The sequence below is a fragment of the Streptopelia decaocto genome, assembly GCF_964273445.1.
Source record: "Streptopelia decaocto genome assembly, chromosome: 11".
Lineage (NCBI taxonomy): Eukaryota > Metazoa > Chordata > Aves > Columbiformes > Columbidae > Streptopelia > Streptopelia decaocto.
The window spans coordinates 15,782,734-15,798,595 of record NC_138666.1 but is presented as its reverse complement, the minus strand read 5'-3'; the positions used below and the strand labels follow the sequence as shown (position 1 = coordinate 15,798,595).

Sequence of the window (15,862 nt, the reverse complement as noted above, 5' to 3'; positions counted from 1 at the left end):
GTCTACCAGCACTGCTGTACCTTTCCAGACATGGAAGAAATCCCTCCTTTCACTCCTGCATCTGTTCAAATTGCTTTTCTTAAGGTTTCAGCATGGCAGACTGTTACCTCTGACACGTTACAGATCATCATGTGCAAGGTTTATAACAGAGAGGATGGGTTTACCCATCCAAATGAATGTGATACTGATGCAAAAGAAATACTGCAATACGGCTGAATAGCATAGCACGATTCAGCCTTTTGAAGAAGAGGTCCGAATTTTTGAGGTGATGTGGGCTCATCTCTGTTTCGCTTCAGTAACTCATGTTACTGGGGGATTGAGAGGTGGCTGTTGAAGGAGCCCATCCTGATTTGGAGCTGTGGCACTGGGACTCATGGCACAGAGCACACTGCGGTCCAGTAGTCCCTGCAGTGGGTATGGCAGGCATCTGACACCGCACCAAATATATATTCCGCACCGCCTTTTTAAGATAGGAGAGTTAACAGGCTGTGCTCATCAAATGGCAGCCATATGCAGCCACACCACCACTGTAAAATACAGCCTAAAATCGCATCCCTGAATTAAGCATCCGCATAACCATCTGATGCTGACTCTGCGAGGCTTACAGGTAACCACCTGCACAGTACATGAAGCTTTGAACAGTGGTCACCGTTGCCCCAACGCTGTCAGTGGTGAGTACAGCTGCTTGGTTTCTCACTGATTCCTCGCCCTGTTGCAGAGTTGCCTTACCTGGTGCTGCAAGAAACCAGGCTCATCTGAGCAACTGCGGAGGATTTTCTAGTGGCCCGAAAGGAAAGCACGAAAGTCAGAAATGCAACGAATTATCCTCTAACGCACAAGTGAAGGGGAAAGAAATAATTGTTTTTAGTATTTAAGTGATGTTTTGGTTTGTTTTTTAGACTGGATTTGATTGTAACTTTCAAGGACCTATTGCTTTGTATCTGATATGGTCACAGTGTATTGGCGGATTTTAATCTGTTCCAGTGGTTTGCTGGCAGGACAGGGATTGCGTGTTGTATCTGCATTTCAGTGGCACTGCCAGGAGACATGAGGCCTTTTGCCCTTGTCCGTGGACACTCAGAAATTAAATGTAACTTAACCTTAGCACAATTTGGGGAGCAGTTACTACAACCTTGCCATGCTCTTTTTTTTTTTTTTTAGTAAGATTGTGACATCTGTGCTGGCAAAAAACCCCCACCCTGCAACAACAAAAAAACCCTGCTAAATCATTTGTGGTTTAATCATTGTCACATTACAACCACAAAGTACCCTAAGTAGCAGCCAAAAAAATCCTGTTAGGCCTTTTCAGAGCACTTTCTGACCAAAGTGGCTAAATACCATGCAGTAATTCTAAATTACTTTTGTGTGCTGTTTCTACTTTATGTTCTTGAACAGCTTCTAATAAAACATCAGAAAATAATCACTGGAATGGAAGTACCAGTGAGTTAACAGCAACTGAGGAACACTTTATAGTGTGATGTGTTACAACAACTCACCTTTTTAATTCCACTGTTTAAAAAGTTATGGTGTGTTTGTTAAGATCTAGGGATGCTTTTGATTTCTGGTTTCACTAGAAGCATTTTCCTTCATTTTTGGAACAAACATCTTCCCTACCAACAGTGTGATCAAAAGATCACAGATAATTGCAGAGATCCCGGTGCGATGTTTTTAAGTCCCTAAACCATGATGTTTTACCTGAAATGTAATGGGCTTGGCAAACAGATGATGCGAGAGGAACTATTAATGTTTTCAAGGCAGTAAAACAATACCTATTTTTTCTGTCACACTAGTATCTAAGAATATCAGATAACATTCAGGTTGATGGGAATTAATTTTAAAAACCCCTTGTGGTAAACTTAATGCCTTAAGTTTGCCATTTTTAAGCACAGTACCCCACACATCTGCAAACCTCTGCTATACTGCTAGCGTGGTATCTGCAAACTGCTAGCCTGTGTGGTTGTATACATTTTTAATTAATCTGTGATCTATTCTGTTTCATTATCGGACGTATCCACTGTCTGGTTGTTTCTGTGTCATTCACTCTGTATCTCAAGGGATCTCAAACACTCTGGTTGCTGTAAAAGGTGGTTTTTGTCCTGGCCTCTCGCCCAGGCTCGTGCTGCGTGGCAGGTAACGAATCGTAACCTAATGAGCCTCGGTAACGGAGCTTTCCTGATCAGCCAGTTACTCGTTCAGTGACCTGTATTACCCAGTATCTCGTTTGGCAGGGAATTAAGGATGGAGCAGACACATCATCAGCAGATTTTCCTGAGTGCAGACTCATTTTGGTACGAGCTGTCAAAAGTCCAAGGACGCTCCAATCTGTCTTTCTAAGCCTCATCTGTCAGTGGAGTAGAATTGGTTTATAAATTGGCTTAAAGATAATAATGGAACTCACCTTTTTACACAAAAAGCATGTCCGCATCTCTGATAAACGTCTCTAAAGTTAAACTAATAGTCCTGAATAATGTATCAGTGAAACACCCTAGTGCTTGAGTGGCAGTGGGAAGTTGGTGCAAGCTGGTGTTGCAAAACAGCTGTGCAGTAACTCACATAACAGATATAGAGCCACTTGTGTGGAAGTTGTTTTGTTGTGGTTTTTAGTTGGTTTTTAACTGCTTGGTCTCTCTGCAAGAATTCCAACCTGGTGTTTGCCAGCAGGTAGCAGAGCTCCCCACCAGACCACAGTCAATCCAAAATACTGAAGCGCCTGAACATCCAGTAACCTCCACGAATTAAGGATTCTTTGTACAAAATGCTGTTAATTTAGTTTTGTTTAGTTGATTGTTTTTCTTAGCATCTGCAAACGCTGTGTTCTTGGGCAGATTGTTTCCTGGCAGTGTGCGGAGAGGCTTCTTTGTTATAGTTCTCTTTGTTTTAACATGCTAAAGCTATCCACACATAGATGTGCACACAGCTGAACAGAATATAGACATCGGTGCTTTAACACGAGGATTCATGTATCCTCACTGCAAGTCTTTGTGCTGTGTCCAGATTGCTGAATTGCACATCATGTGAGAGTACCAAAAAATTCTGGTAGTGCCTTTCCTAGTCAAGGTACCTGTGATACTTAATTTCTCTGCTTCTGACTGTTATAGGAAGTTCAGTATGTACGCAGGAAAGATAGATTAGCAGAATTTTTTCTCTTAGAGTATACTTGCTAGTTAACAGTTGAGTGCAGACACGCCAATGACATTCCAATGTAGGTTTGCATAGACCATTGTATTACAGAGACTCCAACTGCCAGATAAACCTAACATAATCTTAGGTTTAAAATAAATTGGAGGAGTTATATATCTCTGTGTGCTGTATGTTAAATGTGTACAACATATGAATATACTTTAGGTATAAAATATACTAAGAGATCTTTCTTCAATTACAATAACTTCCTTTCCTCAGTAGATTGTGTTCTGTACATTTACGTAATTGCCTTGTTACTGTGAAGTAGTTATTTCTCTTAACAAAGTTAATGTTTTTCAGATTACAAGGGTGTTAGGAAATGTTGAAAGGTTTCCATTTAGACCATCTTTCTTTGTCAAATTGCCCTTTTTTTAAAAATAAAAAGCAGGGGGAGAAACCTGTTTGTACCCTATTATTCAAGTTTATTCCCAACATGATGGGAATCAGCTCATATCAAACAAGACAAGGGTATCACCATTTTTTTAAAGTGGAGACCAGTAAGGGTCACTTCCCTGAGTTCACTGGCTCTAGTCAGCTCAAAAATATCCTTATATTTTGCCTTAGCATACTAGTAATAGTCTCTGTATGTCTGTCTGTATTATACCATGCTTGTAGGTTAAGTGGTTTGGAAAGAGTGCAAAATACCACGACGCTGTAGTCATAGTAGAATAAAATGTGAAGCCAGAAAACAGGAAATGCAATTTATCTATTTTTTTAATTGAGATTATTGAAATACCTATGTACTTGTAAAACAAGATGTGTACTATGTAGCAGGGCACCTCCAGCAGCAGCTCAACTCCCCTCCAGCCAGAGCTGGCCCCGTGCTACCTGCAGCTCCTGCAGCACGTGTGAGAGCGGGAGCCGACGTGCGTCCCAGCCCTAGCAAAACTGATGGCACGGGCTGGGACATGACAGAGTGGTCCAGGGTCGCTTTGCTGGACTCTGTCCGAAGCGCTGCCCTTGTTCCAAGAGAGACCCCAAAGCTGCAGACTTTCCATCCAGCCTCATGGCTTATTTTGCAATGGAGCTTTTTGTTGTCCTCAGTCTCTAATGAAATAGGTAACACGAATAAAAACCAAAACAGAGAGCACAGAGGTCTGGGCAGGAGGAGGAGAGGGAAAATAGTCGTGTTTTTTCTCAATGAGAGAAAAAGATAAAAGTAGAGGGGAGGGAAGAAGGGGCTCTGGTGGATTTGTTCAGTGCCCAGAAATACTCAGGATTTATAACCACAACAATCTTTTCCGTTATGACAGTAGTGTCATTCATTTGCAGACAAGTGGATATGTGGTTTTGGTGTTTTCTTTTCTGATCAGTTTAATGCTTGTATCTCTTCCTTATTTTGATAAAGGTCACTGTGCCTCTGTGAGTGGAGTCTGGGGGTTTGGATTGAGATAAATAGTACCAGCACAGCTGTAAGGGAAGCTGCATTATAAGCATCAGTTCTTCTCTCAAGCACTTCATCTAAACTTGACTCAGAGCATCCGGGATATGGTTGTGTTTTGTCTTACAGCAACACAGTTCTGAGCTTCATTTATATCAGAAGATGATGAGGCTTCGGGTAGTTGACCAGGATCAGGTGTTACATGTGGCTTTGATGTCATGGGGGTGAAAAAAGAAGAGTATTTCTAATATTCAGCTAAGAAATCATGGAAGAGATCTCAAAAGAACATCTAGTGTCCCCAGAAAGAATATTAAAGACTTCTAGAGCAGTTGGAGTTGACTGCGAAGTCCAGAAGCTCCACTGAAAGTTACGCACAGAAAGTCTGTATTCCCACAACTACAAAATAAAGAGGAGACCAACTATGATTCAGTAGTTCTTCCACTTTGGTATCAGTAATATCAGCGCAACAGATTGCAGTGATTTCAATTTATCATGCAACAGATTGGAGCCTATTGGGAGATAGCTGTGAAACATAGATGAATCGAGAGAAGTGAAAATGGCAAAACAATCAATGTTAAAAAGATGAATTATTGTAAAGTATGAAAGAACAACTGGTTATAATTATATTAATTCTTGTTTGTCCAGCACGTTGCTCATCACACCTCTGTCTCATGGTCGTGTTTGGGTGAGGAAGGTGCTTCTTCAGCTGCATGCATGCAGCAAGCTAAAATGTTTGAGTAGTTTGGTGTGGGGAGAAGGAGGCTGCTTGGTAACTAATTTACACACTGAGCTGATCTCCAGTCAGTGTTAATGGGAACGTAAAGGTGCATCAGTTTCTGTGTGGACAATATGTAAAACAGAGCAGCCACTTGCTCTGCAGTTTGTTTCTGACCTTCATATCAGAGCTGTACAAGACAACTGAATTTTATTTAAGCACTCCCATAGGATGATTTTATTTCAGCCTTTGAAGCCTTAGTACTTTCAGCAAAAAGTGCTAATGTAATTATGATATCACATTCACGTTAACAAGACCCTAGAGCTGCATGTTTAACTGGATTAAAGCAAATGGAACTTGATGGGAGTTTGGCCTTTAAAATTGCTTGGTTTTTATTTATTTAATCATGCCAAAATTGAACAAGGAAAATATTCTCCTACTGTACCTTAGCCCTAGTTGTCTTGACTCTGCAACCGCTCTGTTGATGATGACTCAAAGCCATGGTGAACTAATTAAGACAGTACTGTGTTAGTAACAAAAGAGCTGCTTTCTTCCTCCCTCCTCCTCCCAGCAGTTTGTCAAACAAAATTGTATCCTATACCAAAATAATAGAAATCTAATGTATCCTGGCACTGTCTCTAGTCAACCAACAGTATTTTGTAATGCTGTTTTAGTACGTGTATTAGAGGACCTTTGTTTTACGCAGCCTATTAACACAAGGGAATCATTAATTTCTGGAGAGTGGCTTTGCCAGAAAGATGTGGGCTTTAAATCCTGCACGTACATAGGAAAGTACTGTCCATCTCGAATGTTCAAATGGGTAGGATCATTATTGAAAATAATAGTATAGTAATATTCTCTGCATTTTAAATAACTGCATTTTACACTCTTTTAGAAGGCTCACTGATACATTTGTATTTGTGTAGATGAGCTTAGACACAGTGTCTTAACATTTTTTCATGTGGATCAGGATTTTAACATGCTGCTGTTTCTTTGTTTGTAGTTTTCTGTGCTTCACATTCATGTTAAGGTAATTTTGTCTTGTTTAAAGCATTTTTGTGCTAATGTAGTTGCTTTTTCCACCTTTGTTTTTTATATAAACAAAGAGCACATGTGTTATATCTGCTTTTTGGAAGTTGTCTTTAAAAACTTGTAGCAATAGTTAACTCAGCTTCTTGTTTCTGCTCTCTAAGGGGTCTCCTGGCCTGATATGCACCGTCTGGCTGACAGAGTCCATCTGGAGGAGTTGACTAAAATTGGCATTCTGAAAGGCAATGTAGATGACATGGTGAAGGTTCATCTGGGTGCAATATTTATGCCACACGGACTTGGACATCTACTTGGAATCGATGTGCACGACGTTGGAGGCTACCCAGAGGTTAGTGTTAGTCCATCCTCAGCGGCCTTGCAGATTAACCCCTCTCAGTTCGATGGGCATTTCTCTTAGTTTATGCATGGTTGGCCGGTTGCATCTTCTCAAAGGTAGAGCAGATGTGCAATTAAGTGTACCTTTTTCTGGATGTGATGTTTTATGCAGTTTACTTCAGGGGATTCTATTAGTTCATTAAAACATGAATTGCTTCTGGGGAGAAGTCAACTGCTGCCCTTCGGGCATTCTTAGTCTGTTCAATTTCTACATACATTGTGTTGTTCCACCACGAGTCCCTGCTGTAATGTATCACTCAGGCACACCCTGTGCTGTGACAGGGAGCATCTCAGTCTACCTGAGACCTGCGAAGACTCACTGGCTCCATTCCAGATGTGAGACAGCTGTGGGAGCCCACTGCTGCACCTGGGCTAGTAAATCCCGATAGCCGTGTCATATGGAAACAAGCTGGCTCACGTTCCTGTCTTGAACTTTGATCTCATGTCAACGTGGGCACCAATGTAGATGTGTGGTCGTGGAATGAGACTAGAAGGAAAAAAATCCATAAAGTCTTCCAGTTTTTGCAAACATGAAAGCATAACTTCTTGTATTCTGAGTTTCTGCAGAAAGCACAGAATAATTACCTTTTTCCTTGAATTAGCACGATGATTTGTAACTGAGATCTGAAAGCAGAATGGGTAAAATTCTGTAACCAATGAATGGTAAGATGTTTGCAATGATACCAAAAGGAAAAAAGTCTCCAAGAGGAGTTGAACTTAAGGTTTGAATAAAGAAAGGAAGTTTACAGCAGCTTCAGAAAGATTTCAGAAGGATTTTCTGTGTTATGTTTTCGTTATTTGATGCTGACTGTTTAAGGCTTTTCAATATTAAAGTATGAAAATGAATCATTTGCCTTCTCCCATATGTAAGGTATTCTTTCACAAGAACCTGACGAGGAAACTAAGAACTTTTTAGGTAAGATTTAAGCGGATTTTGGAGTTTGTTCATGTTTGGTGAACAGGCTACGTAACAGCTGCTATTGCTGGGTTCACTTCTGCGGGCAGGGAAGAAACAGCATATAATATTTGAGAATACTCATTATGTTCACAGTATAATTATTGTTGAGTCTCAATACTGTGATGACAATGTATTGGCATCAGCTAATACACGTAATAAAAATGAAACAAAAATCAAAAGCAACCCTATTTTGATGTTAAGGTTTCTCCCCTAGCTAATACAGAAAGGATGGATCTTTCCCTCTCTGTCTCTCCCACGTATATTCTCTCTCTGTGTGTAAGTAGAGGCATTCAGCAAAGCACAAGGGATGTGATTTCTTGGAGAGTTCATGGACTTCGTAATGCAGGCCCCCAATGTTGCATGCCTTTGCTGAGATTGCTTTTGCTTGTGTTGTGAATAACCTTTCTGAATTTGGTGGACTTACGTAAACTGGAACAGATGTTCAAGACTTGGTAGGGTAAAGAGAGAACTACATTTTAGGAGCAGGTGAGAAGAATTGTGAGAGTGAAAAGTATCAGGCTCGGTTTTTATTTAGGAACTGTGTGCTTTGAAGGTTAAAATACCTTTATTTAAAGGGAGACTTACAGAACTGATTTTTGGGGAGTATAGAGCAACGAACCCTATAAGCCTTCCATCTCTCAGCAAGTTTCAGTAGTGTAGCATATGACCTATCAAATCAATTTTTGAAACTAATTTTTATTCACATATGACCAAATTTATAACTGTTAATTAGCAGGTGTATTATATAATTTAAGGGTAGTTTTTCTGAAAGCGGTCAATCTATCCACAGTTTTGACAGAGCAACCCGCTATAGATAAAAATGAGTTTAGGGATTGTATTGTCAAATGGTTTAGGGTCTCCACTTTCATACTTAGCATGTAAAAATACCAGAGCTGTATGCAGATAGAGAACTGTATACCTGCAAATATTAAAAGTATTTGTTTATGTAGACATGCAACTACATTCTTATATAAAGAATGTTTGCATGGCTAATTTACTTTCAAAATCCAATGCCAAATAATGCAGTTCCTGAATATGGGGGAAGCATGTATGTAAGCTCACAAACAAATAGCTAACATCCTGCATTTGCACATAAATGTGCATGTAGATAGAGGTGGGGCATCAGCTTAGTTTGAAAAATAATGAACTTGGGGTTCTGCAGAGGAGCAGCCCCTTTAAGCTCCCTCTGCAACATTAATTCCTCCTGTGTTAGACCCATCACTTCTCTCTGACCCAAAGCATGAAGCTCTTCGTGTTGGGTCATTTGACTAAGGTGAGATATCTAATGGTGGAAAACCCCCATCATCAATGGGGTGAATGTCCTTAGGCTTCTCTGGGCTTGAAGCTCTAATGGGAGGCAGGAGGGAGCCGCAGGGCTGGGGGGACGTGGTCTTCCCCAACTAAATCTAAACGTGAGCAACTGGGCACCTCTCACCTGAGCGTGGTACGTGTCTGTATTAAATGGGAGGAGGTTTTTTATCCATGCCTCGTTGTGTCATGAGAAAACAGATTCTGAAGACCCCTAGTACACTGCGGAGTGATTTTTGGTGTGTTTTAAATGTGTACCAGCTAGCAAGATTTTCACAAGGAATTTCATAAAGCCATTTGTGTGTTTATTGTAGACTGAGCCCATGCCTGTAGTATCATGCTCTTTTTTTCTAGCTGGTTAAGAAGCAAGTTATTTGCTTTTGGCCAAGTGAATTTCTGGGAGAATTACAAAGGATTTTTTAAAAAATAATAACTTTCCAAGTGGATATTATTCCATTATTTTTCCTCAAGTGTAAACAGTTACATTTGGAATAATACAATAAGCTTTAATTTCCTAATTTTTATTCGTCACAAAGTTTTGTGTGTTCCAGAAAAACTATTTCCAGACATTGTTAGCTTAGATTAGTTATTCATTGGTAGCCAAAGATTTCTTTTTTCAAAATTGGCAATAATAAGTTTTCATCTTTTCCAGTAAGCTGCTTTCACATGCAGCATCGAACAAGCACTTTCTTCCTCTTTGACAAACACAGTAAAAAAAACTTGCACGTTTTCTGCAGAGGATTTGAAAAATGTAACATGTCCTTTCCTTTTTCTTGCCATGGTCAAGAATAATTGGGTTTGGCCAGTATAAAGTGCAGCTTAGCAACAATGTTTAGGGCAAGATTTATTAAAGGACGTCACCACCAGTATTTCCTATTGAAGCACGTAAGTAAATGTCTTGATTTTCAGAAGTACTCGGCTGTCAAGAGCTCCTTCGGGAGTCGGGTCTCCTGCAGTGTACCCTGTATTCCTCACGGGGAAGCCGAGCGCTCCTTTGAAAGTGTGGCTGCTCCTTTTAAGGGTCTAGCTACAACTCGAGCAGTTCTGAAAATTCAGCCCCAGTGGTACTAATCACTTCAGAAAATCTGGCCCTTAGTCAGGCAGAGCCAGCTTCAAAGCGTGAAAACTCCACTGGGCTTAGCTTCGGCTGTAAAATTTAATCATGGAGATGGTTTTCCCACACTGTTTCATTTGTTTCTGGGTAAATTCGATATGGGATATAAATGAGGGTTTGTGCCTGTTGCAATGGAGAAAATGTGGTAGGTGATCCCAAATTTTCAGACCCCGAGGTAGATGGGGCTGAAGTTTTCATTTAAATCTAGGTTCTGTGTCTCTAGATGCTTGAGTTGATTCAATTTCATGTTATATTAATTGACTGTAAGGCTCTAAAGAATGCTAAGTACATTTGACGACTTTCTGTAATAATAAGCCAGTTAATTTAAGTTAGGTTAATAACTACTGTTATTTTAACATCTTGTGAATTAAGAGTTTCATTTTGTTTCGTCTTTTAAAATTACAAAATTTACCTTAGTTTAAAATTTTAATTCAATTCTCTATTCTCATGGAAAGCTGATCCTTTCATCGCTACTCTGCATCAGCAAATTATGGTTGGAGGTTGGCTTTGATCCTGGAGTTATCGATGTCCTTCATTACTGTGCATGCTTGGGGATCATCTCTGCTGCTCAGGCTGTGTCTGGCTCTTAACAGAAAGCTTGATCCCAGATGACCGGTGATTCAGGTCACCAAACCTACTAGAGAATACAGGAATAATCTTGTTCCCTTTCTTGTTCTGGCAAAAATTATTTTTGTTATGTATCCTGTTTTATGCTGAAGCAGAGAATTTTGGTTTTTTGTGGTTAGCATTGCAAATGATGCATTAATGGTTTTTCCTTTAAGAAGTAGAGGATGAGGTGAATTTACCAAGAAGCCTAAAGCTGTTATGTAGAGTCCCGGTGATGCAAGTTGATTCACTTGGCCATGACCTTGCACGGCCTTGCTCTGGCTGTGCGCACCCAGGACCTGCAAACATGAAACAACCTGTACGGTAGGAGCTTATATGAGCAAAGAATATAAGGGCTTTTCACCAGTTTTAGCGCTGGGTTTTGTTCTTGCGATTGCACATGTTGAGAAAAGATTAGAAGAGAAAAACGGCTGCTTCTACTTCATGGGGTACCCATAGTGCTTGGGTTGAACTCCAGCCAGGAGAGTTCCCGGCAATGTAAGATTCTGCTGTGGGATTGTAAATCCCTCCTGGAGTTAGGTTAGTAGATCTTCCTACCCCACTGCAGCATCTTAGGTGAGCTCAGAACAGTTGTGATCAGTCCCCAGCAGCTTTTCCCTTGAGGAGAGGTGCTGGACTCTGGGTGTCCACGGGAGCTGAGGACTTGGGCAGAGGCAGAGGAGGAGGAAGGCTCAGGTGCTGTGTCAGTGCCGGGGTGCAGACCCTGCCCTGTCGTACCCTCCTCCTCGGAAAAAGAAAGTGTCTTGTACTTGGGGTTTTTATGTTGCTTGGTTTGGGTTTCATTGGTTGTGGTTAATTTCTTTTAAGAAGATACTTGCTTATGATTGTTTTACTTGCTGGATTCTTTTTGCAAAAGGCTTTGTATGCTAAGGGAGTTTTTATCTGAATGTTAATTGTCCAAATCTTTCTGAAATTTTGGTGGAGAATAACAGAGCTTCTGTGGTTTTGAACAATTCTTTCTAGGCGCAGAAGGAGAGAAAAAACAAAATAGTACACTTCTGCTTTCAATTATATGTAAAAGTGAGGTACAAAAAGTATCATAGGTATGCTTTAGGGGTTTTGCTATGCAATTTCCACTAATATTAGTATCAAAAGATCAACAAAAAAAAAGCCTTTTCGTTTAAGGCCATCCCCTTGTGAATGCTTTCTGTGTGTCAAAAGAAAACCTGTCCATTAGATTTTAAATGGTGCTTGTCATTGGTCTCATTTTAAAACAGTGTTGCTGGCAGCTTTTGCAATTCTTCATCTCACATCTTACAAATTCTCTATCTAAATAATCTCCTCATCTTCCAGGTTTATGTTGTAGTTGTCAACTTGTTGAATTTTTACTGCGTGCTATTTCTTTTTTTCTCATTGTTAAGTTTTAAGAAAAAAGGAAAAAAGATAATCTTTGTGTTTTATTAGTTCCATTATGATAGCAATGGAGCTTGGTGACATCTGCAGATCAGGAAGCAAAAACGGTATGAAAAGTTATGCTCAGAACCACGCTGTAGCGATGGACTGAAATTCAGCTCTATCTGACTCAGAGCAGGCAGCAGCACCTTGAATAAATGGCAGGGGATTCTTCTTCATTCTCTGCAATAACAGGAAAGTTATTAGGCAGCTTAAACCTGATACCACAGTTAATACCTACAAAAAGACAAAAGTGTTTCAAATAAAAATAGCCTGTTAAACATTGTGTGCCCTCCATTCCCCCAATATTAACTTAGAGCTGTGTCCCAAAGGCACCAGCTAGTAATTAGATTCTCCTGATGAAGTGGAAGCTTTGACTTGCAAATGCCACAAGTGGTATGTGATGCTTGGGGCATGTTCTCCTGTAACCTGCTGCTGATTTCAAAGACAAGAGCGCTGAGCAGTTCCTCTAGGTGACTATAGGCAGCTCAGGCTGCTGGGAAAAGAGGGATAGATTGAATAAAGTAATCTTCATTAGTAGCACTCAGAAAGAGAAACAAGAGAGAAGGGACCAGGAGACAGTGAAATGGAATTCAAGACTTTTATTTTATTAGCTGCATAGGGCTGTGTTCTTTTTGCAATAAATGGGCTAATTAGAAGTTGGGTATACACAGTGGGACAATAAGGAAGAGTGAAAGAGCTGAGAGTTCACTTCAGTGTTGAGTTCATATAATCTAAATATGTTAGTATTCTGGCTAATTTAAATACTTGATTGCACTTAGCTTGGTAAAATGGTTAGGACTTCGCTGTACTGGATGTGGTCCACCTGGGACAGGCTTTTTGTCAGGCTCAAAAAAGTTCTGTGAAGTTTTGGCTGAACAAAAAAGTACCAGAAACTAGTTTGTGTGGCTCTTTTACTGTGGTTTAGCATACCCAGTCATGAGCAGCTTTGGTGATCTCTGCTTTGGCAGTGTTTTGCTGCCATTGCTGGCTTGAGGAAACTTCTGGGTGATGCCAACCAAGTGTTGCAGCCGCTGGTTTCAGGAGGGAGGGTGTCCCTGCATCTCCGTGCTTGTGCATCCCCAGCTAGTGCAACAGCCCTACGAGCAGTGACCAGCCAGCACAGAGACATCACCTGTGGTTTTCTTCTGTCCTGGTCCAGAGATGAGCCCAAGATCAGGCTCACCCAAGTGGGCATGGAGCTATTTCTGCTTCTAATTGCTTTGCCTGGTAGCTGATGTCTGTAGGATAAGATGTAGCATGATACCAATTGTAGTTCTTCTATGGTAAAAGCAACACATACCCCCAGTAACTATTGAGTTGCTTAGGAGCGGGCAGTAATTCATCCTTCTTCTGAGGTATTCTGGGGATATTGCAACTTCTAGTCTTCCACAGACACTTTTCTGGGGGATAGGCATATTTGCATACTTCCTGATTCCCTTCTTATTCCAAAAATAGCTCCATATTTTATATTATTGCACACTTAACTAAATTTGAACCTTTATTTTGCTTACATAGTAATGAAATCAGTTTACATAATAATTCTCTTGTTCCCTTGACGGTCCTTATTGCCTAGACATGCTGTTTTTTGTTACCTTACATGAACCGTTAATTGGAATCTGATGTTCTTGGCAGGAGTACAGTCACAAATGACAGTGTCGTGCATCTGTGCTTACTGTGGGGGAAGTGTCTCAATTTTAAAATGTGAGCAGAACCTCCAAATAAAATCGGTCTTAGGAAACAATTTTGGATTATAGTCTGTTGTTGTAATATACAGGAAAATAAACAATTCTTCAAAAAGTAATTTTCCCAGAATATCCCTGGGAATCTCTTTTTAGATGCCTAGGTGTTGATATTTCCTAGATTATTCTCTACGTTTTTTGAGGCAGATTACCAGTTTATGCTCTACAGTTGGACAGCACTGAGTGCAGCAGTGTCTTGTGCCATGGCCAGGCCTCCAGGACATAATGGTAATAGAAACAGATATCCACACAGCTTCTCCACCAGCGTTCACGTCTTTTAGTCTTCATTTCATCTAAATACAAAACAACATCAGGGTTATTGTTGAAAGCAAGGTGTTAGTTGTTTAGGTGTAAAATACAGAGAAGTCTCTGTCTCACAAAGAAGAAAGTCCATTAATGTCAGAAGATTCATACCGGTGGATGACAGTGTGAGCTTTGCTCCCAGCAGGGTTTGACTTGGTGGAAAATGGCAATGTCCTTGTTTCAGACCTGTCACCTTCTCTTTGGGAGGGTGGTGGTGTTTCAGTCATTAAAAAAATCCTCAGTTTGTTCTAGTTTTCATAAACAATTGAAGCAGACTGAGGGCTGAGAACCTGATGGACCTGATGGCCATGGTGTCTTCTGAGGTGGTCACAATTGCCTAGAGATCAGTTGTCATTTGGGGTGCCAAAGCCATCATTTGATGTACGTTTTAATCCAGTGCTGTTCTCAAAAGAAGGAATCTTATAATCTCCCCCACTTGGTCACCTTCCCCCTTCCCCACTCTGCTCCTGCCCTGTCCCAGCTCATCTTGTCCTTCAGCCTTGCAGCAGGTTGGACTGGTGCTGTCCTCACCTCAGAGCATGCATGGCCACGTGCACATGACAGCCAGAACCTGTCTCTCTCTTCATCCATGTCACACATCTCTTGGTGAACATGGTGAACACCTTGCTAGCCTCCAGCGAAGGGAGCACAGGGCTTCCTCGCCCCAAGTCCACCCGCTGGTGCCCTGCTTGCTGTCCTTGAAAAGCCGAGCAGCATTACCCTTTCTGCGAAGGCCTCTTAGAGATGCTTTCAAGGTATCACAGTATCACAGTATGTTTGGGATTGGAAGGGACCTCACAAGATCATCCAGTCCAATCCCCCCGCTGGAGCAGGAACGCCCAGGTGAGGTCGCACAGGAACATGTCCAGGCGGGTTGGAATGTCTCCAGAGAAGGAGACTCCACAACCCCCCTGGGCAGCCTGTTCCAGTGTTCTGTCACCCTCACTGAGAAGAAGTTTTTTCTCAAATTTAAGTGGAACCTCTTGTGTTCCAGCTTGATCCCATTACCCCTTGTCCTATCATTGTTTGCCACCGAGAAGAGCCTGGCTCCATCCTCATGGCACTCACCCTTTATATATTTATAAACATTAATAAGGTCACCCCTCAGTCTCCTCTCCTCCAAACTAAAGAGACCCAGCTCCCTCAGCCTTTCTTCATAAGGGAGATGCTCCACTCCCTTCAGCATCTTTGTTGCCCTGCGCTGGACTCTCTCCAGCAGTTCCCTGTCCTTCTTGAACTGAGGGGCCCAGAACTGGACACAATATTCCAGATGTGGTCTCACCAGGGCGGAGTAGAGGGGAAGGAGAACCTCTCTCGATCTACTGACCACCCTCCTTCTAATACACCCCAGGTACCATTGGCCTTCCCGGCCGCAAGGGCCCAGTGCTGGCTCATGGTCATCCTGTTGTCCACCAGGACCCCCAGGTCCCTTTCCCCTACACTGCTCTCTAATATGTAATCTCCCAACCTATACTGGAACCTGGGGTTGTTCCTGCCCAGATGCAGGACTCTACACTTGCCCTTGTTAAATTTCATTAGGTTATTCCCCGCCCAACTGCTTTCATGGAAGAGATGTAGGCACTGCCACTTACACAGAGACTTTACTGCCTGCAAAATCCAAAGAGCTGGAGATGAAACCTAGAGTTGAGATAGAACGGGGTAAACATCAAAAAAAGCTTGTAAATTCCTTCTAGAGAAGTTAAAATTTTCCTTTTGG

At 41.4% G+C, this 15,862-nt stretch overlaps 1 protein-coding gene across 1 annotated transcript in view; it reads left to right on the top strand.

Annotated features, from left to right (window-relative positions):
* The window catches only part of PEPD (peptidase D), a 133,084-nt gene that overhangs the window by 106,415 nt on the left and 10,807 nt on the right, over positions 1 to 15,862 (top strand). Inside the window, exon 13 of the mRNA XM_082062963.1 lies at positions 6,470 to 6,654. Coding sequence (XP_081919089.1) covers positions 6,470 to 6,654 — 185 coding nt within the window. The remainder of the gene's footprint in view (positions 1 to 6,469; positions 6,655 to 15,862) is intronic.